The sequence below is a fragment of the Lytechinus variegatus genome, chromosome 7 (genome assembly GCF_018143015.1).
Source record: "Lytechinus variegatus isolate NC3 chromosome 7, Lvar_3.0, whole genome shotgun sequence".
NCBI classification, from domain to species: Eukaryota; Metazoa; Echinodermata; class Echinoidea; order Temnopleuroida; family Toxopneustidae; genus Lytechinus; species Lytechinus variegatus.
In genome coordinates, this window is record NC_054746.1 from 174,381 (window position 1) to 200,836 (window position 26,456).

At 35.7% G+C, this 26,456-nt stretch overlaps 1 protein-coding gene across 1 annotated transcript in view; it reads right to left on the reverse strand.

The window, feature by feature from the left end:
* Positions 1 to 517: 517 nt before the first annotated feature.
* The window catches only part of LOC121419455, a 73,758-nt gene continuing 47,819 nt past the window's right edge, over positions 518 to 26,456 (reverse strand). The window contains exons 6-8 of the mRNA XM_041613933.1: positions 21,009 to 21,067; positions 11,066 to 11,259; positions 518 to 6,562 (exon numbers count right to left, since the gene is read on the reverse strand). Of these exons, the coding sequence (XP_041469867.1) occupies positions 11,111 to 11,259; positions 21,009 to 21,067 (208 nt within the window). The 3' untranslated portion in view covers positions 518 to 6,562; positions 11,066 to 11,110. The remainder of the gene's footprint in view (positions 6,563 to 11,065; positions 11,260 to 21,008; positions 21,068 to 26,456) is intronic.

A 26,456-nucleotide genomic window follows, 5' to 3' on the forward strand; every position in this document is an offset into this window, starting at 1 on the left:
CATTATTCAAAAGGGCATTTTCATTAAATGTGGATTATTGGAATTTGTTCAAACTTATCCTCTTTAAAACCAAATCTACAAAGGTAATGCGGTTCATTAATGAGCCCCCCCCCTGCCTGGTAATGCTAATGGTAATGGATTATTGAAAATTCATTTTTAGCCAAGGATTGAATCGTACAATATTTTACTACATAAGTACAATAATAATAATCAATTGTATTATCACAATACTCAAGGAATTAAAATTCAACCTTTTTTTCAGGTATTTCAACCATTTTCTTTTATGGGGGCACTTTAATTTCTGTTCAATTCTAACTTTCAATAATATCTCAGTCTCCTCTGTGACACTACCGGTACTTGGATCTAATTTTACAACAGTGCATGTTTTTCTCCTCATGATGGAATTCACGCTATCTTTGAAACATCATTCGATCTCTCAGTGTCCACTGCTAACCAGCTGAGCATTCAGTTATCAAACTTAGAGACAAGTAAAACTCAAATCCAATAGCATATGTGATTGGTGTTTTTTTAGTGGAATAATTTATTCCATTACTTCTTGACACAAAACTAATCTCCACATGCTTCACATGCAGAATAACACATAGAAGGACCCAGTCCGATTTGAGATTTTGAAGAAAAAACACAAACTCAAAGAAACAAAAATAATTAAACAAAGATTACAGCTTATAAGTTTCATCTTTACTTAGCACTTTTAAAATTATCAATTTTTCCATCATTCATAACATCTTTACACTTAACTTTGTGAACAGAAAGTTTGATTTTGTATTTTTTCATACTTCATTATTTTGACAAAAAAATCTGTACAATCATTAACAACACTGCTCATCTTTTTTAATCTGTGATTATTCACAATTACTCACATTCATCTCTGTACATATATCTCTTGTAATAGAATAAGAGAAAATCATAATATAATGATAAAACACAGAACAAAAAGATTGCCATTAAAAAAAAACAGTCCTACCGACATGAAAGGAAAAGCAATTTCGGAGGTTAAATCATACAATCTCATGAAAAAGAAAGACAAAATGAGACAATCAAAAGTCTCAAATTGAAAATGAAAGCTTATATTTTCTACATGTACATCCAATGTAATTTCACAAAATCTGAAAAAAGGGACTAAGAAAATTGTCTATTTGCTGCAAAAAGGGCACATGTAGACCCAGAAGTGTTTGAAAAGTCAAACAGATCTTAATGCTAAGCCTTCTGATCGCTGGGACTCTTAAAGCTTACCGTCATTTCATTGTTCAGATATGAAATAAATAAAAAGACAGGCATAAAGAATGTAGAGTTAGCCAAATATATAAGAATTTCCCACACAAATGTCTCCCCTCTCAATTATGTGACTTAAAAATTGAACAGTCTTCACTTTCAAAGTATGTGTAATAATTATCAATAAAAGGAGGGTTACTCCAGATAATGCATCCATTAAATTATTTCTTTGTTGTCTGTGCATCTATTACAAAAATTAAGATTTCTTCTTGTGAGAGAGATAGGAATCAAAATGTTAAAAATTCATTATGAACTGGACTATTTCTCTGTCATGGAGCATAATATATCTTCAACAAAATAACAGTCATTTGAAATATAATAATCATAGTCAGATGGTGTTAACATTCACAGTATTATCTTGATTCCAGAATCCTTTCACTTTTGGTGGAATATTCAAATTCATAAGACCAATTATTTTATTTCATCGCCCATTCTAAACACATTTTTTTTTCTCAAAAACAATTCTTTTGCACATAGCACATGTGTTGCCCCTGGGCTATGTGAAACTTTGGCAAAATAGTTACACAACATAAATACATGAAACTAACTCACACAACACAAATTCTTAATATATTCATATGTGATTACAACAAAAGAGATTATCATACACCCCCACCCAAGTAGGAAATTTCTTCTCAATTAAAAACTTATCTTTTCTAAGATAAACATTATTTTCTAGACATACGTGGACTTCTTCAATCAGTGGACGGTACATTGTTTTACTATATCCGTTGGTTAAAGTGAAATAGATTCTTTTATTATCACCATTTCTGCAATTTTCAATAGGACTTTAAGCATTCAATTCTTCCCATCTTCTGTGCTGTTATTGTAACACTCACACACAAATAAAGGCAAAGAAATTTTTTTTAAAGACATTTATATTTTACATACATACACATGGACAGACAGACGGATGCATAAGTAATATTTTTTTTTTAGAATTTTAGAGACACAAAATACACACATGCAATAGAAAAAAGAAATGACTTTCTTTTATTTCTAAAGCCAGAGCTCATTTCAATAAATGACTGTATTACACTCATAACAGGTGACAGACAAGACTTATTCTATTCAAATAAAAACAGCTTATCTAGTCTACATCTATCCATCAGGAGGTAATACATTTTCAACAATCTATAATACATTGATCTATTTTAGATAGTAGTATTAAAAATGTGATTGTTGGAATAAATAGAAATGTCAAATTTTGTACAAGCACGGTTTTACAAACAGAATGCAATTTAGAAAGAAAGTTAAACTAAGATGACAGTGATGAAATACAACAAAGAAATGAAGCAAAATGAAAGTCATTTGGCAAGAAATCTTTTTGAAGGGCGGAAAGTGGTCAACCAGCATAGCGATACTAGTTTCACAGTTTTCCAGTGGAATGGCATCTCCTTTTTTCACCAACTTAATTTCATTAACAAACCCAAGCCTCCATACACTATCCTTCAAAAAAAAGGAAAAAAGGAAATTAAAAATACGAAACACAAATCTTGAAAAGAACAGAGCGTTTTGTAATTTATCCTAAAATAATATTAAGCGGATCCATTTACCACTTTTTTCGGGGGGATGCAAAGTGCAAGTGTTATTAACCCCAAGATTTAGCACGAGCTGCTGTTTTTTCTGCATGAAGGAAATATCAAACAACACTGATTCCAAGAATCTGTCAAACAAAGACTATGTTTGAATCAGTATGGAATAAAGAAACAGCTTACAATCAAGAACAAATCGTCTCATATGAGGTATTACAACTTTGAATCAAGCAGAGTAACTTCATGCAAAATCAACTTTGGTAGAATTACCAACATTTCTATGTATATGAGTGCAAGAAGGCTGAATGGGACCAAAGGACATTTATTAACTCCATTGTATAAGCACCTATTTTTTCTTGCCCTTGCATGCATGTTTTATTTGATAAGTTCATCATAAACTACCAAATTAAGCTGCCAACATATAAATACTTTAAAGAGTCACCTTCCACAATGAGTTCTTATAGAGATGAAGTTACAGAAAGAAAGCAGATTTGAAATCTGGATAAATTATTCATAAAAACATACACTAGCTCTTTTTACAAGAGAAAAGGATTCAAGGATTTAATTTTTAAAAATTAATTTGAAAATGTGGCAAGAAAGAAGCACAGGGCATTAACATGCGTGAAGCCTGTTTCACGATATGTGTTATACGTGACAAGTACTCCTAATTTGAGTGTATTGGTATATTTGACACGTTAGGTAAAGCACCCAACTTACGTCAAATCATTGAACCAAAGCCAAGCCAACAAAAGGGATGTTAAAATGAAATATTTATTAATCAATTTTTACTAGAATTTTAAAAGTGATAGATCAGTTATTGTTGCAAGATCAACAATTAATTGCAACTGGTAATTAATCGCAAAACATACAAAATTACTTGAAATCAAACAAAGATTTGTAATTGATCACAGCTTTCTTGCAAAACCACATTACATTGATTATACAACTTAAAACAGGTACCCGAAAAATATTTATTGAGACAAATTTTTTAGGACTTTTTTTTAATAGATTTTTACAACACATTTCATGAAAGAAGCCAAATTGTGCTTGGTGTGAGATGAGAAATTATATAGAGAGAAAGAAATGATTGTTTATAAATTTGAAAATTAAAGAAATACTCAAAGAACTGGGAAAAACCCAACTTAACTCAACTTAAATATCGAGGACTAAAATATAAATATTTTCACGTGCTAAGCACACAATGATGAGAAAATTAATAAATAGAAGTGTGACAATGAATTCCTCAATTTTTTTCTCTGAGTATTACGGTTTCAGCCTTTGTATTTTTCAAACAAAATACACAAATAGGAATGGGAAAGATAGCTATACCGCAAAACAACTAGAACACTCTTAAAATATAATATAAGGATAGGGAAATACATTTTCATGCCCTATGAAAAATAAAACTGAATGGAAACAGAGCAGTAAAATTTGAAGAAAAGAAATGGAATATAAATGAGAATAAGACCTGCCTGATAATATCACTGGCCACTAAAAGAAATTTTTTGTGTGGAGGTGGGGGACTATTAGAAACTCAATACCAAATCATCCTTAATCCCAAGATAACTGATAACATTTTCAACAAACCTTTAATTATAAAAACTTGTATAAAGTATTGTTGTATTACAACATAACATATAGCTAGGAGAGGCTTTACCAATATCTAAAAGCACACACACACAAAAATGGATACCAGTGACCTTTAATTTGGAGAGCATTTTTATTAAACATATAGTCAGTGATATTCACAGATATTTGTTATAAGCTACTGATATCATTGCATCTGATTGGCTCAGAGCAAGTGAGTCAGTGAAAAATTAATGAAAAGATGCTTCATGAAATACTCCTCAAGGGAGTATTTCATGAAGAGATTGATTTTCACCGACTAATTTGCACTCAGCCAATCAGATTGATTAACAAAGAACACAACATCACTGGACAAGAAGTATATGGGCTCCATGTAATAACATAAGCTTTGCAGTGAATCGTCTAACAATAGCCAATCAGGATCACTGTTGGGAACACATTTATATCATGACAGTGACCAGGAACCAATCAGAATTCCTGTTTCATATTTTGGAATCCATAGCAAACCTTTGTGCCACTGGACCCTAGAAGTTATTTCATTGGTGTATGTCTGCTATATTGTTTCTATCTATAAAACAAAGGTTCTTTGCATATTTCTATGATTTTAAATCAAGTACTTAAGTAATGCATCATCACATTGAAAGTAGCTAGAGAATGCAGCGCATTATCAAGAATCAACAGTGTTTTGAAAATACAAAATGATACTTAAAAACCAGAAGGAATAAACAAATTCAGTGTTGATCATAATTTCAAGACACTTTGAGACAAACTATGACAAAATGTAAACCATTCTTCTATGAAATCTACCAAGGATTCAGTCTAACATGAAATCGGTGTGTCCAGGTTTGCACTATACAATTCTATGTATAATATATAACTAGTGGCAGTTAAACCTATGCTTTTCTGTTTATCTCTGTAATGAGATTTTCATACTACTTCACAGATTTCACAAATATATAATTTTGGTATTTTCTTTTGCATTCCACAAGTATTTGGCACAGTGATTTCATTTTAAAACCTCCTTTTCATACTTAATCGGCCATCAATGTAATTAAGGATTTTTTAAAAGTTCAAATTCAATCCAGTCTGATTTACATATGTACAATACAACTGGTGGATTAGGGGGATAGATCAAGATCAGTTTCCTTGGTAACCTCTTTTGGGATGTTGGAATTTTCTTTTAATGATTTGCTTCTGTAACATGCTACACTGTAACACAAATACTCGTACACATCCATAACGGTCAATTAGTGATTTGTGTTGCTGGAAAGGTTTCTGGAGAGTAGAAGGACCATTAAAACCAGTGAGGAGTCTGAGTGAATCTCAGACATTTCTTTGTACCATGGGAGAGATCATTTTCTGAAATAAACTGCTGTCTCTGGAGGCAGAGTTTGGTATCCAGGTCTGAGAGATACCCTGACCAAGAGGCTGCTGTCAGAACGTCCACATGATCTGTTTTGTGAAAGAAGCTGCAGTCTCTGCCTTCTCTGTTTGTCATCAACATCAGAAAGATACCTTGGCCAAAAGACCACTGCAAGAATGTCCAAAGGATTATGTTTTCTGAAACTGTTGTTTCTGCATCTTCTGGTTGACATCATTAACATGAGACTGATACCCTGACCAAAGACCACTTCTAGAGTGTCCTTGTTAAAACTGATCTCTAACAAAACACATGTCGATGGCTTGTCTCCTGATGCCAGAACATCTGCAATAACCGCAGCTGACATCTTTTGCTCATGGCTCTTGCTCATTCTGTGAGTCTAATTCTGAGCACCAAAGAGGGTCAGTTTCATCTTCAATGATGATGTCAATTTTCCTGACAACTAATGTTATTTTGAGGTCATTAGGTCATGATTGCAGTTGCATCTAGGAATGGGTATCATCTGGAATTCTAGGAGTCTTTGAAGATATCATCAAGAAGGCTTTTATTGACAACGAAGACAGGGTGCTGAGGGTGATTACCACTGCTAGTAGCGACCAAGAATATGACAGTGTGTTGGACTATCAGTGTATGTAGAGGGGATGGGGGAGATATGCAGTAGAGAGGTAGAGTTGAAATGAAGTGCAGCTCAGCCAATCAGTGAAGGCCATCCAAATCACAAGACGGCCCTCTGCGTCCAATCATAGAGAGCTGCTTGTTTTATATTCTGCATGAGAAAGGAAAAGAGAGAACAAGGAAAATGTTAAGGGAAAGCATGAACATGAAGTAAAATTTACAATCTTGTTCTATAGAAGCTTTATAGCCATGAATATAAACTCCAGGAGTGATAATGAATTTTGATATTAATAAGCACTTTCCTGTTTTCTCCTTTGCAAACTTAAAACCATGTTCTGCATGCCAAATCTTAATGGCATGAACATAACCTTGAATTCAGAAGCACATTGGAATAGAATGCAAAACAAGTGGAATGCCTCTGGCAGTCTCACCTGCATCACGCGATTCAGTATAGCAGCAGTGCTGACTTTGCAAACTACTTTACAATAATTATTAAAAAAACATCTTTCAGATACAATACTACGTTCATTGACATTGACCTTGATCATATGACCTAAAACTTGTAATACTTGATTTCCCCTATATCCACATTTTATACACTATATCTATAAACTTTGAAAGTTATGACAGCAATCTAATAATTACCTCTAAAATGGCCAAAGTTCAATTACCTTAAATGACCTTGTGACCTGAAACTCACATGAGATCTTCAGTGATACTTGATTACTCTTATATCCAAGTTTTATGAACTAGACCAATATACTTACAGAGTTATGATGGTAATTCAACAAATACCCCCAACATGGCCAAAGTCCATTGACCTTGGCCATGTGACCTGAAACTCTCACAAGCTGTTGATACTTGGTTACTCTTATGTCCACGTTTTATGAACTTTTGACACCTACAGAGATATGATGGTAATTCAACGAATACCCCCAACATGGTCAAAGTTCATTGACCTTAAATGACCTTTGACCTTGGTCATGTGACCTGAAACTTGCACAGGAAGTTCAGTGAAACTTGATTACTCTTATGTCCAAGTTTCATGAATCAGATCCATAAATATTCAAAGTTATGATGGTAATTCAGCAGATACCCCCAATTTGGCCAAAGTTCGGAAAAGTGGCGCCTATAGTCTCACTCTGCTTAGCCTCTTGTTGAGGCCCTGGCGGAAAATCCCGAAGCGAATTAGTCCTGGCAAGCGCAGCGAGCCAGCTAGACCTCTTGACATCCGAGCCGAATTATATATTCATGAGGAGCATGTTCCTAATGAATATACACGAGTCATGACTATTACCGGTCACCTAGTAAATCAATAAAATGTCAAACTTGAAGTTGTTTCATCCGGGGTCGGAATACTAGTAGTCCACTATTCTGCATGGGATTCATTTAATTGCAGGACACCAAAGGGGATATAACCAGCAAAATGCTACAAGTAGTGGTACTACTACTACTACTACTACTACGATCCGTAACAGACCCATCACCGCCCCAAAAAACTTCCAGGGAGATCAGCCTGGTCAGACTCAAGTCAAGGGGAAGCACCAAGGCTGAACAACTCGACTCCAGCATTCCCTCACTGCACCGCGGAGATCGATTATCGACGCATTGTGGAATCGCATACATTTTTTCCATTTCTGTGGGTAGATTTACAAAAAAAATCTCGTCCTTTCAATGCAAATTTATTTTCATTGTCTTGCAAATCCTTAAAATCGGTCAATATTCAGCATTTTAGAGGCATATTCAATGCTCTTTGATATTTCGTCGTCACTCTTTGCCATTCAGGATAAGCTCATGAATATTCAATATGATGTCATAGCAGCCCGCGCTCTCATTGGATGATTTTCACCGACCAGTTTTTGGTCAGAATATTGGTAAACAAAAGTTAGTAAAAGCAAAAGTTGGTGAAATTCGGCTCAGATGTCAAGAGGCCCTGGCTCGCTACACTTTGCTTCGCTTTATCGCTCACTTCGCTTGGGAAGCAGCCGCCAGGGCCTCGACAAGAGGCTACACTCTGCTTTGCAGGTGAGACAAAAATGACGGATGAGATGTTAAATGCTCGTATAAAGATAACCATTTCAAACTTTCACACAAGTTCTTTCAATATTGCAGAGTCATACCAGATTTATGTTTCTGGCAATGACATAGAGGTCGGGGTCAAACCACTATTAGTAACCTCGATGGGCAGGAAATGGACAGTTGATGGCAATCTCTATCACAAACGACACAAAAACAGTTTATCTTGTTTGCCATGTGACAGAAGCATGATGGGACGTACCCAACAGCTAGCCTCACATGTAAACAAACGGAACTGCGCGAGGCAACAACCGGCAACCGCAGACACGCCAAGTAAGATATAACATGGTACAGGAAACGGTAATGTGTGGGACTGCAGGTTCGCCCCCCTGGTACAGCAGCTAAGCAACTGATCCAACAGGAAATGCCAGTATGTGGGACTGGGGGTAACCTTGACATTGGGTTGACAGGTGAATGAATGGAACGTATAGTGGGCTTCCCAATCAAGCCAAAAGAGCACTGTGGAATAGCTTCCAGTCTTGGATATATATATCTCCTTTCAAGTTTTATAGAACAATATCTTCTTTTGTGTTTATAACAATCAATCATAATGCATGGAATTTGATGTTCTTTGACGATTTCCAAGGCAATTGCTCAAAATGTTGATATTTATATTTCTTATATAATTTGATCAAAAACCAACTAAATGACAATTTGGAAGCTCATGTCTAGTTATTTTGATATATTACAATGTTAGGGGATTATATATCTATTACATATGGCCCTGACACATGCTTAGACTACGAGTTACCACATCATATTGGTATGACAAGTATTCTGCCTTCCCATTACAAATGGAAGCAGCCCTGATTTATTTTCAAAATCTACCTTTTACTTGAGAATTTTTTGTATGCTCTACATGATGCTAAAGGAATTTTAGTTACACAGCCTCAATTTCTGATATATAGACTTTCCAAAAGCAATGAACTGTTATATATTTCTCCCGGAGGGGCCACTTCCATTGACAAGTGGATACCATGCTATGGGGTCTCGTAAAACACCCTAAACATATATTTTCCATATTCTGAAAATGCACCTCTTAACAAGTATTGGCATGTGAAACCCCATCCTTAACACATGACGAAAACCTCCATTTGAGAACACTATACCCCAGTTTCCCTCAATCAATTCTCTTCTCCAAGTACAACAAACCCTAACTGCCCCAAGCAAGCAATTTAAGTTTCAAAACACCTGTTTCTTGACCTCAGTCTGAAGATAATACAACAGCCCGGAGCGCAGTCCCTGCAAACATGCCGTCATTTTTATTCACTTACTTTCATCATTTCGAGGTCGATTTTCTTCGTTCGAAATTGAAAATGGACTAACATATTGGATTTCTGAATACAATATGCCTTTGAAAACGTGATTAAATATAATATAATACAATAATTTCATTCCGAAGGTCCTACTACAGGCAGAGAAGTCTTATGTAATAGCACAGCTGTTGTTTATCACTTCGTCCTTGGCTCAACGCTCATAATCTGGCCTGTGGAGGTGAAAGCCACTGGTGATCCTGTCTTGCGGTAAATGGTACACACCATTGGCGATGATTTAGTGCGCGAGAAAGGATCACCAGTCGTTCTTAAAGTCGCTCTTAACTTACGAACAGCTTTATGAAACGGCCGCCTGGGCTTGGAAATGATTTTTGGGATTTACAAACGCAAAATGGGGTATAAAGCCGCAGTTTGCAATCTGAACTGCGGTCTTTCTCCAAATGGGGGTTTGACGTAATGATTATTAGAAACAAAACAATACTGTTAGTAAGTACATACATGAATCGAACCCCTAAACAAGTACAGCAATATTTCAGTTATGTCACAGTCGTTGATTTTACGTCATCTATATCATTGGTTTAGTACAGCACCACCTCCCACACCTCGTGCAAATCGTACTTTAAACACACAGTGTTGACTCTTGGGGCAAAAAGTACCTCCTTTATAAAATATTTTAGTCTTAATTTTTGTATACCGTCGCAAGTTTGACCTTAAACACGTAGCCTTCCTAGTAAAAATAGATACCATTTTTCATTATTTTAGTGTTTTCGACACCCTTACTACGTTATGTATGTAACATGCCCATCTTGAAAAAGACATCCTTTCTTCGTGTTTTTTGGTCGCGCATGGTATCCACTCGTCAATGTAAGTACCCCCCCCAGATATTTCTACATAAAATTGTGATACAGGTTCCTCAATTACTAAGAAACTCATTCCATAGAGTTGCTTCCTTTAGTCAAAGGTCAGCATGATTAATTTACCATCTTTATATTTTGTGTGTGACTAAATACAGCTGAATTTGATTTGAATATCTATTAAAGGAGAAGTTATCCTGGATAAAAAGATTTATTGTATAAATAGCAGAAAAATTATAGAAATATTGGCGAAAGTTTGAGAATAATCCATCAAAGAATAAAAAAGTTATTAGAGTTTTGATCATTTGATTTGTGACATCATATGCAAGCAGCATTGCTACATATCATATGGTAAAAAATCAATGAAATTTCTATTACTTTTTCCAGCTATTTTTACAACAAACTTTTCATCAGGGTGACCTTCCCCTTTAATTGAATTGAGTAACTTACCATAGCTATGAGGCGTGTGCATCATCTATCTCTATTTACATCTACTCAGTAAAGATGCTGTCTGGGGTCACAATCGTTTGACCCAGGAGGTCGAAGGTGATGGTGCATGGGGGGTCCTGGTTGACCGTCCATCATGAATCCACCCATAGGCTGACCATCAGGACTGTATGCCATGCCACCGGACATCCCTGGAACTTGACAAAGAGAAAGATATATCAAATTTAAACAATGAGTTTTTAAGATGCATAATGAATTTAATACTAGTAGGAATTTGTATAGCGCCATCTATCTAGAAACGTCTATTCCGAGGTGCATTGTTATTATTATCATCCCGGCTTTAGCTTGAGCATTTCAGTGCTCATGCATTAAAGGAATTAATCCTGCTGGATACCCATTCACCTCACCTGGGACGAGTGAAGCACAGTGGATAAATTTCTTGCTGAAGGAAAACATGCCAAGGCTGGGATTTGAATCCACAACCCTCTGTTCTGACCCTCTTAGAGTGTCAGAACAACTAGACCACTAGGCTAGATTCTAGACGTTGGTGTACTCATTATTTCTCTCCATTTTCTTCCTTCTCCATCCCCTGCATGCTTTCCCCAGTGATCGCGCTAACCCCTCTTTCACGCCCCTCACCAATGATGATGGTAGGAAATCATGGGGCTGTTTTCATTTCGGGCGTAGAGGTCAAAGATTGTGTTATTGATGAACGTAACTGAAAAGTAGAAAAGTCCTGGCAAAGGACAGCTAGACCACGTGTTGATATCACAATTCTTCTTCTTTCATTCAGATTATCTTGAGCAATTGTCTAAGGGGGTATGGTAAGAAAACATTTGCAATCAATAGAAAATATCTCTTACAATTATACATTGATAAATTAAATTTAGCTGTAGAAAATCATTTTAAACTCCTTGCTTCAAAAAACAGATCAGGGATCAAATGAAATCCAAAGAGACATTCACTTGTTCCAAAGAGCCCAATTTGTTATGGAGCCATTCACTTGTTAGCCCAATTTGTTATTGAGCGCCATCTGGAGGTCAATATTTGTCACTCGTCTGATTTGAAAAGGAGAAACACAAACTTTTTTGGATAAAATCCAATAATGAAAAGTGTATTTGTGAATAAGAGAAAGAGGAAAGAACATGTAGAGTGAGTGGAGAAAAAACAAGAAAAAAAAGGGTATGTGAGGTAGAGAGGTAGATAGAAATACAGATGGATGGATGGACAGTTAGATAGACATAATTATATTGATAGACAGATAGACAAGTAGATAGAGACTGACAGAGAAAAAGACATAAAGAGAAGTTAGATACAAGTAAAAAAAAGAGATGTGAGAGAAGGACTGAGTGAAACAACAAGAGGATACATGCTCAATTTCTTGATATGGTTGGTATTGGAAATATTCCATATTTAATGGACCAAGAGCTATCCTTTATTCTGCTCTTCTCTCAAGTAATATTGGGTCTCTATGTAAACAACTCTCAAATTTCATTTCCAACCAAACATAATCCAGACGCCCTTGGACTGGGGCAGAATGGGCACACCCTGCAAAATGGGAGTAAGACAAGTTGAAGTTCAACCAAAACATTCCTCACTGGAGCTTAATTCTCCATCTGAGATGACCTCAACTGACCTCTAGCAATTATGATTACACCTCCTTCGTGGAAAAAATAGCAACTCTTCTCTTTCTGGCAGAATCAATAGAGTAGTTAGAAGTATGTAACAATTATTACAGAATGGGATTGGAAAAAAATCGCAGTAGGCTTTAAATTTTCAAATTTTCATTCAAGTATTAAGATATCAGAAATAGGCCAACATTACACTTTTTATGTGAACCTCTTATCCCTCTCTCCTTCTAAAAAGATTGTTGCCAAACAAACAATTGATCAATTTTCTGTGCTGCTACCCCCCCCCCCCCATTCTGAAATCCTGGGGTGGTATTCTGGAACTCTGTCATAACTTTTGTCATTTCTCTCCGAGATGTGACACCGCTATGATTGTCACAAATATATTCTGAACATTGCCTTTTCCCTGTCATATCTCTCAAAGTTCCCACCCATCTTTTCGGAAGCAAACCAATCAAAATCATCGTTAGTTCCCAGTTGGAGCCCTTCTAGCCAATAGGAAAGCCCCGTGGCAAGTAGGGCGTATCCCCAAAACAGTTGCTGGCATCGCGCAACTACGCGTATATTGATGCGCTTATTTACAAAGAGAGACAGGGAGCTGTGAAGGATTTTAGAGGAGAAGTAGAAGAGTAAGGAAAACAGAGAAAAAAAAGGAGGAATAAATATGTAGGGCTTAACTAATTGTAGCATGAAAAAATAATTTTGAAAATTGTCATGGATGATGAGTGAAATTAATACCACAATCTAATCTAATTAATATAATTATTTGCTTGACATTTAGTCAACAGGGTATCGGGATATTTGGTACTAAAAGATATGACAAAATTTATGACTGCTACCCCCTGTCATAACTTTTGTCATATCTTTTGCTTGTATAAAATGATTACACGCATTTATAGCCGTGTATTTTTGGTGCGTGCTAAAGAGAAAAGATGAAATTCATGACAATTTTTGTGACAAAAGTTATGACATCCACCAGAATACCAATTTTATCATATCTCTGAGAAAAGATAAAATATGGAGAAAAGACAATGTTCAGAATACAGCCCCTGAATACACACATTATAGCATAAGAGATGAGCAGGAAGGGAAGATACAGAGATCGAAAGACATAGAGAGAGAAAGGGGGGGGGGGAGAAATGGGAAGATACTTAGATGGAAATACAGAAAGATAGAGAGAGGATAAGAGAAAGTGGAATGGTAATAGAGAGAGAGAATGAGAGTCAAATGTTTATACCACAAGGGGATTCTATAAATATTTTCAGCATTGCCTTCGAAAAATAATCAGAGCACCCATTTTCTTGCAGAGAAAGGCACTATCTCAGTGACCCCTTGACATGACCTCAAATGACCCTACATGACCTAAGATGACCCTTCTAAACATTACCAAGGTTCAGGATGCCAGGCTCCTTTCTCAAGGAGATTCAAGATATGAATGCAAAACAACATCGATGGGAGGGATATGGTTTTTTTTAGCCATGTTTCCAAATCAAAATTTCTAGTTTTAAACCCATGATCAAGTAATTCTCTGTCATTGTTAGCACATTCATTCAAAAATAAAGATCTAAGTTTAGCTCATTTTAGGCCCGTATTCTGAAATCAGGTTTAAATGAATCTCTGGTTTAAAGTTGTGGTTTAACTATGGAGAGCCAATTGGGGTACAAATCCCTAACAGTACACATCCAATTTATTAACTCTTTTGACACCTAAATTGTTCATATTTTTCTGGGGATGATAACAGAAGCGATTTGAAGTATTTTGATTTGAAGTATTTTTCTTCATTATGAAAGTAAAAGGAAACAAAAGAGTAAACACAAGAAATATACAATATAAACAGATTTTTTGAATTTTTGCTCCCTACAATTTCAGCACAGAGTTAGACTGTGGTCTAAGTTAAACCTGACTTCAGAATACAGACCTATAAGGATATAAAAAGTATGCAGTTACCGTATAGATAAAATTATGTTGGCCAATATGCATTTGAAATCTAATTTTAATCTCTTAAATCTTTGTATTTAAAAAGTGTGGCATGATGAAAATTTCTTATATTGCCCACAAGATGGACTTGGCATGTATATGGGTATAAAATATGGAAAAACAAAGACCCCTGGCCGAAACCTTATTTGAAGACTTAATATAGGGCCTCTGATGATGAAGTATCATTTTTAGCTCATCTGGCCTCAAGGGCCAAATGAGCTTATGCCATGCGTGGCATCCGTCGTCTTTCGTCCGTCCACAATTCCAAAATGCTATTCTTTGCCATTTCAAGTCCGATTTCAATTCTGTTTGCTTTATATGATAGCATTAGGTGGGGGATTCAAAACTTTTACACAGAATTTTGAAATTCATGAAAAAATATGCTAATTTATGCGCATTTTTCAAAATTCACAAAAAATGCTTAGTTCTTCTTTATTTGTTGACCGATTTTGATTTTTTTGCTTTCATCTGGTAGAGCTTCATGTGGTTCACAAAACTTCTACACAGAATTTTGACTAGAACAATTTTTATGCTAATTTATGAAAAATTAATTCATGCATATTTTTAAAAATTCACATAAAATGCTTCTTCTTCTTTATTTGTTGACCAATTTTGATTTTTTTTCAATCTGGTAGAACTTCATGAGATTCACCAAACGTCTGCACAGAATTTTGAAATTTTCCATAGAAAATTATTCATGCTAATTTATGCGAAATTTATTCAGAAATCACAGAAAATGCCTCTTCTTCTTTATTTGTTGACAGATTTTTATTTTTTTTTCTTCCATCTGGTATAGCTGCATGAGGTTCACCAAACTTGTACTCAAAATTTTGAAATTTTGTCTGGAAAATTATTTATTATTCATAAATCACAATGTTTTTCTTCTTCATTTGTTGATCAATTCAATTTTGTTTGCTTTATATGATAGCTCGAGGTGGTGATACAAAATTTCAACACAGAATTTTAAAATTCATTAAATATGCTAATTCATTCATATATTTTCAAAACTCACAAAAATTACTGATTTATTTGTTGATTGATTTTGATTATTTTTGTTCCATCTGAGAGCTACATGAGGTTCACCAAGGTTTGACACAGAGTTACGAAATTTCTACTAGAAAGTTATTTATGCATAATTTATATGAAATTTGTTCATAGATCACAAAAAATGCTTCTATATCCTCAATTTATGTCACCAATATAATTCACTACAGTGTCAACTGGGCTGAAATCAAAATTGTCTTAAATTTCGTTGCGAGATGCCGGATGAGCTCCACATCATTGATATGCTAGTTTTTTAGTGTCTGAAAAAAGATTGAATAAAACCTTATTATTGAACAGTTGAAAAGTATACTACAACCCCTTCCTAAAAAAATAAAGGGTTGTGTTGATGGATTATCATTTTCAGTCTTTATGGAATATATTTTGAAGAATATTGAATAAAGGTGAACTTTTGAACAGTTGATTAAGTTTTTTTTTTTAATATCTATCCCTACTTCAAAGAATTTTCTGTCTATGATTTCACATCATCTTATTTTCCCCTCTTAAAGATTATTTTTCTTTGCAAATATTAAAGGTGAAACTTTGATTAAAAAAATAGCAAGCCAGTTCTAAATAAGAAAAGAGCATAGGACATGGTTCTTCTTTACTACATCCAATTCACTACAGACAAAAAAAAATTCTCTGTTATTTTTATACCTAACTGTCTTTTCATAAATATACAATCATCAAATTCTTGTAATGAAATTCATCTTATTTGGTTTTTCTCTCTCTCTCTTTCCATCTTTCCTCCCCATTTGGCAGGCGCATCTCATAGTGAACCTGTTTATGCTATCGGACAAATTAGCGTGAGCGTAGTTTGACGTAGCTGTCAGTTCTGGGTTCTTTGGGGGCAGGGTTAGCCGGTGGACAAGTGGGTCGGTCAGGATGTGACTCGAAGATGAGTGTCTCCACCTTTAATTATCTCATCCAATAAAATTAAACCCAATCCAAGGACACCCCAAGTCTGTAGAGACACAGAGAACAGGGTTTCGAGTTCTCTTCTTCGTTTTGATGCAAGATTTGAAAAAAATTGAATATTTTTTTGTAAAGAAGAAAGGAAATAGTTTGGATTTAAGAGATTCATTCACATCCAACGTCTACTCGACCTTCAATAACTCATAAATTCTGCCTTTTTTCTTTAAACTATTCAGCCATACCCTTATTTTCAATGGCTGCATGGACATATATTTTTTAATTAAATTAAGTAATTTATCTTTTGATTTCATTTTTGAAGTTCTATCAGTTTTTGGTAGCAAAAACAATGCCACTCCTAATTCCTAAACCATCTTCTAACTAATACTATAAAAAGCGAAATTTCAACACTCTCTTCAGAGTAGAGTTTTAGGAGAATCATTGAAAGGTGATCTTTAAAGGAACGCAGACTAAGAAAAAAAGAGAAAAATCCCCTGGGCAAGGGAACTAGACTATAATCATCATCTACCCCTGTATCGATGCAAAGCATTCAGCACAATTGACCAACATCTACTATTTCATTGATTGAGCTTACAACCCCCAATCCTATCAACAGTTTGCCCCCCATCCCATTCACTCCTCTGTTTCATTAACCCCCTACAACCATAACATTTTTAACTAATTACTCACAATCCATATTTTCTCTCATTCATCTTGCTACTGCTAGTGCATAGTTCCCCATCCTCTGAGTAATGCATTTGCCCCAGTTGCCCAAAACCTATCTACCAAATTGTAGTTTACACACCAATACCCCTCCCCCATTGAATCCTGATATTGCAACATGGTGACTTATCACATAATTACCCATCATTGTATCATTACCCCTCCACCACCACCCATCACATAAGAGCATCTAATCCTGACTCCTGGAGCATTTCCACCTTCTTTGGATGGCATATTTGACCCAATTTTCTGTTATACCCCTCCTATATTGTCAATTTTACAATATAGGCCTCCCTCTTTACGCACCCTCATTACCCCTGCTCCGCCCCCACACACTACTTCTGCCTATCATATTTCATTTATTGAACTAAATGCATAATTATTGCTTATTTGTGACGCATCCACTCTGGTTTACACAACAAATGAATACTACCGGTACGTGGAAGCCCTCCCATACCCGCTACAGATTAGAAACATGTGTATCCGTAAGCCTTGTCCTTTTGAACCAGACGGTGCCGCCACCAAACCCCAGACAAAATGCCTCCATTCCAAATACCTCAATTAGCTCTTGATTTGATTAATGGAGCTACAAAACTTTGGAAACAATCTTGTGTTTTTCTTTAAAATATGATTATTTGACCATTTTTTCCATCCACCATAAGGCCCATTAGTAACAGTTATATCTCTAGGACTTATAATTAGAAAATATGTCTGCAAAATTAAATGAATTAAGCAACATAATTTTTCTGCCAATCAAACACTTCCAATTATATTCTTTATTCCTTCATTAGATAGAAAAAAGGAGTTAAATGCAGGAAAGTCATTCTGAAAAAATGAAAATAATAAATGACCAAAAGTTAACCAATATATTTTGATTACAGACTTATGAAAAATAAACAAAAATAGACTAACAGACTTATAAATTAAAAACATACCATTCAATTCAATAACATTACCAAGAAATTCCATACAATTGAGCAATATCACCATGAGCACAAATGTTGAAAATATATGATTTTTAGTATCAAAACAAGCTAAGCGCCAGGCATTACTCATACTATTTGTTTCACTCTCCAAAAATGTGGCTTCTCTTTCAGTACTTGAAAATATTAACAGCTCAAGTGAAATTGTCAAAATTGCTAGGAGGCCTAATCCCACTTTAGGGGAAAACAATTAATCCATACATTCCCACTTTTATAAAGTAATAATAAGAAACATGGTAGGATGTAGATCGGGGGGGTTCTGATGTTCATTTTTTCTGCATTTTTTTAAATAAGATGATGAGATGGGGGGGTCTGATCATTATTTTGTTTGCACTGATGAGAAAGAGCTTGTAGTCCCAGTCATAGATATGAAAGATGAAAGTGTGTGGGGGGGTCTGATCATTTTTTTTGCACTGACGAGAAAGAGCTTGCAGCCCCGGTCATAGATATGAAAGAAGATATGTAGATGGGGCAGGGGGTCTGATCATTTTTTGTCTGCATTGATTAAAATAAGAATGTGTAGGCCTAGTCATGGAGATGAAAGAAAAGGAGGGGCAGATGGGGGGGGGGGCTGATATTTTTTTTCTACATTGACGAGAATAAGAGCTTGTAGGCCTAGTCATAAGATGAAAGGAGATGAGAGGGAGATTTGGGTAATGAGGAAAAAACAAAGTTTGTAATGAAATAGGCAGGCAAGTAGTGATTGATGGTTTTCATCATATAAGTGAGAATTTCGCCTCCAGATTGAACTGAAGTGGCGCTACATTCTGACCCCCTGACATTCCCCTCATTCGTTACACCATTCACCAAAAGTGACAGCTTTGTCATAATTGGCGCTAAAGTCCGCTCTCTCTATTCTACACGATTGCTGAAGCAGTCTTGTGTACGTAATTCTATTCTTGTCATGGGACGGAGCTTGTTTTCCTCTTTTGTTATGCGCTCTCTGGAGTGAATATACTGGTGTGATTTCCGGCTGGGCAGCGATACTCTTGGAAATTGAAAGTCAGATGAAATTTCAATTGAAGGCTTTTTTCTCTTGTTTGCGAACGAATGAATGAATAGTTGCAAGGGCTTAACACAAAAAGTGAGTGATTAAAATAAATACAAGCTGAAATACAATATATGTTTCATTTGAGGTATAAAGGAATCAAGTTAAGAATCATTTTTGAGGCATTATCCAAGGAGCCTCTTGCATTATCTGACTGCATACTCTTTGCCTTACCTTTCATAATGTGCAGTCATCTTATTTGAATATGAATATCTTGAAATAATTGCAGCACTATGTACAAATGAAAAGTATTATATTCCTTCTAATAACACAACTTTGGATAATATTGTTTTCCTACCATTGCATAATGTTGCTAGGGAGATACGGACATCTACATGATTAAAACCTCGTATCTCAAATTTACAAATTTTCGGGGCAGTTGAGAAAAAGCTATATTTAAGAAAAATGGCAATCGTGGCAACTTCATTATGTCTAAAAACCAACCTCCTAATTATTATCTTCCCAGCTGTCCCAAAAATTTTAGAAACTTTGACATACCAGGTTTTAAAATCCTATCGATGACAATGAATCTTTGTAGAATTCTCACAAAACATATTTCAACATAACATAAAATCTTTATGAATGTCTCGAGCAGCATGCTGTCATCATCATCATCATCACCGTTGCCAGGAGCACCATCCAAAATGCTGATGCGCATTTCAGCTGATGCAAGATTTTGGGTGGAGAATTTCTTTTTTCCAGGGCAGCCAGCAATGGTAAAATTGGGGTAAAATCATGGGGTATTTCATATCCAAATATGGGGTGAAGTAAATACCTGCTTTCATACAAATTCATAGAATAATTGAAGGAGGGGGAAGGGGTGTCTGCACTTTTGCTGATGCAAGATTTGGGAGAGGGACAATTTGTCTTGGAACATTCCTAATGGGATTATTAACATGGGAGACTGAAAAGAAGAGAGAGACTCTGGGTTTCAGTCATTATCTTATCAAAGTTTGATTCATTAACACAAATTCTGTCTATTGTAACAAAATTACATAACAGTGATAAAGCAGCATATCAATCACATATTCTTTACCAAATAAATTCTATTCAATTATATGATTGCAAGTGCGATGTTTTTGAGAAAATTCAACAGGGCATTCATGTTGCACGCAGATCGTCACTATAATAATCAGTAATATTGGTCTATTGAAGACAATTTAAGGCCTTGATTTTTTCCAAGAGTTTTTTTTTTCAGAAATTCCAATTAAACCCCCTAATTGTGGTCACTTTAAAGTCACTATGAAATAAAGTGAAAATTGATTATTATTTTCAACCAAAAGAAAAAGTCAGGAAATAACAGAGCTATGAGCAAGACAAATTTGCTTGCACAAACAGCATAATCTGGTCTGGTTCAGATCCCTATTCCCATTCATTTGTAAAGTTTGGGGTTGGAGAGAGGAGAAGGGGAGGATAGTTTCAGGTGTGTCAGGGGGCTGTGGAAGGTCAGGTTGCAGATATTCTGGTTGATTTTCATTTTTTCTTTTTTGGTTGGTTCTTTGATTTTGGTTACTGGCTGCAGACCATGGCCTGATCGGTTGAGGCCCACAACATACCAGGAGATGAGCCTGGAGAGAGGCTAGGTGATGACTTACGCCGACGAGACTTGAATACAGTTACTACGGCGGATTTACCTGCTCGATTTGATTGGTCGATCATCGGCTGTACTATCCGTCTCCTCGCATTGATAAACCTGCAAGTGGAAAACAAAAAATGTGAAAAAATATATTTAATTGACAAATCTAAACATTTCAACTTCAACACTCTTTATACCGAAATATGTTAACAACATCCTGATTTATCTGCAAGTGATACAATTCTCTATCAAATGGGCACTGTAGTTAAGAAAAGTTTATAGTATTTACAAGAATTATTGAAGTATTGAAGATAATTTTTAAAAAAATTTGAAAGTAACGTACACATTTGGCCATATTCTAGAAAAGTGTCCATTCCTTGATCTTCCATCCTCTATCCCTCCCCCTCATTCCATTCTCCCTCCCTCCCTCACTTCCATTCTCCCTGTCTCTGTAGCATCCTCCACCTCACCCCTTGGCATTTGAGCCCCAGCAGGGGCGATCCCGTCAGGGCGAAGGGGGGTCAGCAGGTCCGCCTCCAACTCACAGCAAGCCCTGCCCGACGATTATTGGGCTTCCATGCTGCAACCCGATACAGTGATCCAAACGGGGGACTCTGCGGGAAATTAATCAGGAGTAATTCCGGGGATGGAGGGGTTTGGGCCTGGGTGAAGTGATAATGAGTGGATGCCAGCCGAAGACATTGGGTTTTCATCTAATAATTCTCATACTGCAATGCAAGTAATCAATATACAAGTAACTGGTTTATGCTTTTAAATAATAGAGTGACTGTGAATTTTTAACTTAAAGAGAATTGCAATTCATTTGATGTGCATTCTTATGTGTAATCTTGACTATGTATTTCTACACATATATGTTCAACAGAACCCAAAAGGACAGGAGTGGCAGCAAAACTAACATAAAAAAAAACAATGGTTAAAGAAGAATTTCACTCCAATTTTAATAAATGCATACAAATGAGAGAATATTAAAGCAAATATTCACAACCAAAAAGTAGTCTGAGAATTGATATTGAAAACAAAACCATTAAGTACAAGTTGGAACATCTAAACATTATGGATTTACCAAGTCTACTCCTAGGGTATGATATTCACATTTCAACAAATTCATGTCTTTGAACTCACATTCTGATGACCTCCATCACGACGTGATACATAAACTCTACCATTTCTTAAAAAAAACCCGTTAAGATCAGAATAGATATTGTACACTCTTCAGGGAATTTCTCATTAATCATGTCACAGATTTAAGAAACTCAGAATGATTTTTAGCTGCAGGATATATTACTCCTAGGTGAGTTTTGAGAGAAAAAGTAGAAGAATAGTGAAACTAGTCTCTGAAAATAGTATAGAGTCTACATAAATGCATGGAAATAACCAGTTAAATATTCCATGTAGATCCTATATTGCAATAACTATTATATGAAAATAGGAAATAACCATCATTCAAAAATATTTTGTGGTAAATGTAAGATGTTATAATGAATTAATAGATGGATACAAGAAGTAAGCCTATAATTACTGACTATTCTAGTTTGTAAACTGACACAGATGCAACATCCAATGTAGTCTTAATCAAGTACATATTTTTTCAGCAAAAAGAATTTGTCAACTGAAAGCACTGTAGAAGTTACAATACAGAAATTTAAAAAATCATGAAAAATATTCATGATGTAAATTCATGGAAAATAACTTATCCCTTATTAAAGCAAAGCATTCATTCATTGAATCCAGGGGAAAGTAATTGTATAAAAGCCTGATAGGAGGCTATCAATACCCACGATACCCACCAACCTGTGCTAATCTTGGGGACGGCTGGATGCCGGAAAATTTTCATTTATTTGGATTTTAGAAAAGTCATGCATGACCCTGATATCAAAAGGCCTATTCACAGCTAGCAGTGATTTGACTCAAGACACTAAGTGACAAGTAGCTCAATATATCCTGATATTTTTACTCCATTTCTGCTCATCTAAATCTAATAACTGTTAAGGGAAAAAAATAATCAATAACTAGTGCAAACCACCTGAAGCTCACTAAATCACATATGATTAGTATTTAAGCAATACATCTGAACTGTTAGATATTTGAGCAATATGGGTTGCACTCTACTCATATACACAGAAGCAGACAAAGCTGGTTTGTTGATTTCACTTGGTGTATAAACTATCTTCTTCCTACATCCGAAAGACTAACAATTCAAAGTAAAATATTGAGTTACAGACAGAGAGATTACCAATAAGGATTCAATGTGATCTTGGGATGGCTACGAAACAGACAGGTTTAGAATTCTTCTACATCCTCTATCTACATATCCCTGTCTCCCACTCTCTTTCCTTTCATCATCTTCTTTTCTTCCTTCTTTCACTCACTTAATTCATTTCAAATGGGCAATCTCAGCTAAAATAATAGAATTTGTATTGTAAATATTGCATAGTATGAGTGAAGCAGATCTATGTATGTCCCCACTCTTGTTTATCTTATTTCATGATATGAAATCTTACAAATATTATTCATTCTCCACACATGGCTTGTGTATGAAATTATTGTAATTCAAGTTGTAATGAAAGGCGTTGTAGCAACTGTGATCTTACACATTATATCAACTGTCAATCCTAATTTCACATTCATAGAAAAGATAAATGAAATAAATAATCTTAATTTCATTTAACATTTCATTTGAAAAAGAAGGTACAATATTACATCATTAGCTGGCTAATTAAATATTCATGATAAAATGTGTAGAATTGTTTTTTAAAAAACATCAAAATTAAGAAAGTCTACCTGTATCAATAAGCTTCTGCCTGTTCTGTTGAAAAAAAAATCAGTAGATATTATGAAGGGGGGTGATTATACCAAACAAAGAATATATTAGAGGCCGTTCTCATTACGCTTTCTAAAACTAGTTTACTGGAAGCCGATTCAGGAAACCACTTTGGAAGATCGCTTTGCTAGCGTTCCCACTTGATCACACGAAAGTGGTTTTCAAAATCACTTCACGTAAAGCGCTCTTGTTGCTATGGAAACGCTCTCAGTAGGGTGACACATTTCGCGCGAAATTCGAAACCGTAGCATAGGCATTCTACACCTGTCGTGTGGAGTGACGCGCTCAAAATGTGTGAAGATCGCTTCCCGAAGAACGGTTGTGTCCTCATTTACGCTAAAACCAGTTTAACGAGGCAAAGCGATCTTGAAAACTACATCGCGAGGTGGTTTTCCAAACTGGTTTGGAAGATCGCTTCCAAGACCACTTTGACCGTTCTCACTACGCGTTAAACTAGTTTCAAGTAAACTAGTTTTAAGAACGTAGTGAGAACAGCCTCGTATACATGAACACAGGCCTACTTCAAGGTACCCTCTCAATTTATGAAATACACTAACCAAAGCACTACATACAGAAACCAAATCTATACCCCTCTTTGTTCGTCAAAAGAAAAGTTTTCATATAAGTACTGTCTTATGAAAACAATACTATTGTATGTTCGTAGTGAATGTTTTTGTTGAATTCACATTTTGAAATTTCATCAAAAATTTTGTTGCATTTTTGTGCAGCTGGGTAGAAACTGGACTGTATTTGTAGGTCAAACAGTTTTTGGTGGAACAGGGGGATTTTGTATGACCCAAATCTGTCTGTTTGAGTCACACCATCTATTCTGAGAAGTCAGAGAGAAATTAGAAAACAGAGATACTGCATTATTGTCTGTAATCACAAAGTTCTAGCATAGGTTATCAAAAATATCTTTATGATACTGACTTCAGTTCAGATACAGAGATGGAAAGAGAAATGAAAGAGAATGGGAGAAAGAATGAGATTTGAAATGTTATATATTTTGTCTTGACAAAGGGGAGACAGATTTTAGGATTAATCAGAAATACAAAAAGAGCTAGAGTTCAAAGTCAATTCACGTTCATTCCTTCACTCTACTACTACTTCCTTTACTCTACCACTAGAGATTGGAAATAAACAAACCTTTTCATTGCATACATAATGAATATTGATTCATAGCAAAAAAAAAGGATGCAAAGTGGCACAAGATATATTTTTTCTTCAGAATTTCATTTGAAAAGGGTGAAAAGATGAAAGGGTGAAGTAACTTGATTGACCATTTAACATGCTAATGCCCTTTTTTCTCCTGTCTTTCCCCTCTATTTCATCCAGCTGTCAAGACAGGGCCTAAACTTGAACTTGAACTTGATCAACCTGTGTCCATTTCCTCCCCGACATGTGTGGCTTTTTGAACTGTTATTGCTTCATTTCCCCCTCCGGCATACCCCCCCTCAACCATTCTCCGGGGATAACATTCACCCCTGGCCGGCTTCCTGTCAATCCCCCAAAATCTAGCCCAAACCATGAATATTCAACGCTTCCTCATTTGCATGAACAAGCGATAACACAGGGGGGGTAATTCAAGTTCTGTGTTTGCAACGTGACACAGGGCTCGTCTTAGCACCAAAGACCTTTGAAAATACTGAATTACGTGGCGGTGGTAACTCCATAATTCCGCCATGAATAAGGCATGGCCTTTTCCCCGACAATCCAACACCAGGCTGCTTGTCACTTCTCTGCATTCTAACCATTTCAGGACATGGCAAGTCTGGGATCAAACTTTTTTCTATCTTGACACAGAATAAGTGATTCTTTTCCTCTCTACTTCACTATCAGATGCTCAAATCCATTCCTAAACATGAATTTCTAAAGTTTTGATTGCTGAGACATTCTAAATCTTGACGGTGTATTGTGTCTTCAAAGTGATGGTTGGATTACAATGAGGGCTTGAAAGAAGGATGCAGAAACTCTAGGACTAGCATTGGATGTCATGACAGCGTTAAGTCCCCTTGCGCTCCACTCACAACTCTTTTCAACACATGATATATGTTACCATCTTCCTTACCCTTCCAACATAGTGCATCCAGAAGTTATTGTCTTCATCATGAAAGTTACTTCCGCTAATTCCTCTTCTTTCCTTTGAAATTCCCTTATATTTACTCAGATTTTCCCATGACTTTAATAATGTTAATTTCCACTCTGTTGCGTCATGAAATATGCAGCTTTCTCATTTTTGTATTTTACTCTGAAATCATTTCAAGTTCTAGCAAACACCCTCACCCAAAATTTTCTTTCATTGCATTTTTGGGTGTGTTTATGCGCCACTTTTTTACCCTAGAATCAAGATCTGAATCATGATTCTGTAGAATCAATGGTAGAATCACGATTGCATTTAGTCAAAAGTGAAAATAAACGTCTTTCAAATCGCAAAAATGACACACACAAAAAAAGGGGTGCTTGGAAAGACGTTTTTGTGGAATCACGAATGAAAATTGTTGTATAAACGTAAACGTGATTTGAATCATGATTCTGGATGTCATTGTGTCGGGCTACTTCTGATTTGACTCTTGCCATGCCAAGCTCAAGGCGCGCTATGCTCAGTGTATGTGCATATGCTATGCATACATTTCTTGTCACGTGCATTTAACTTTAAGTTTTGTG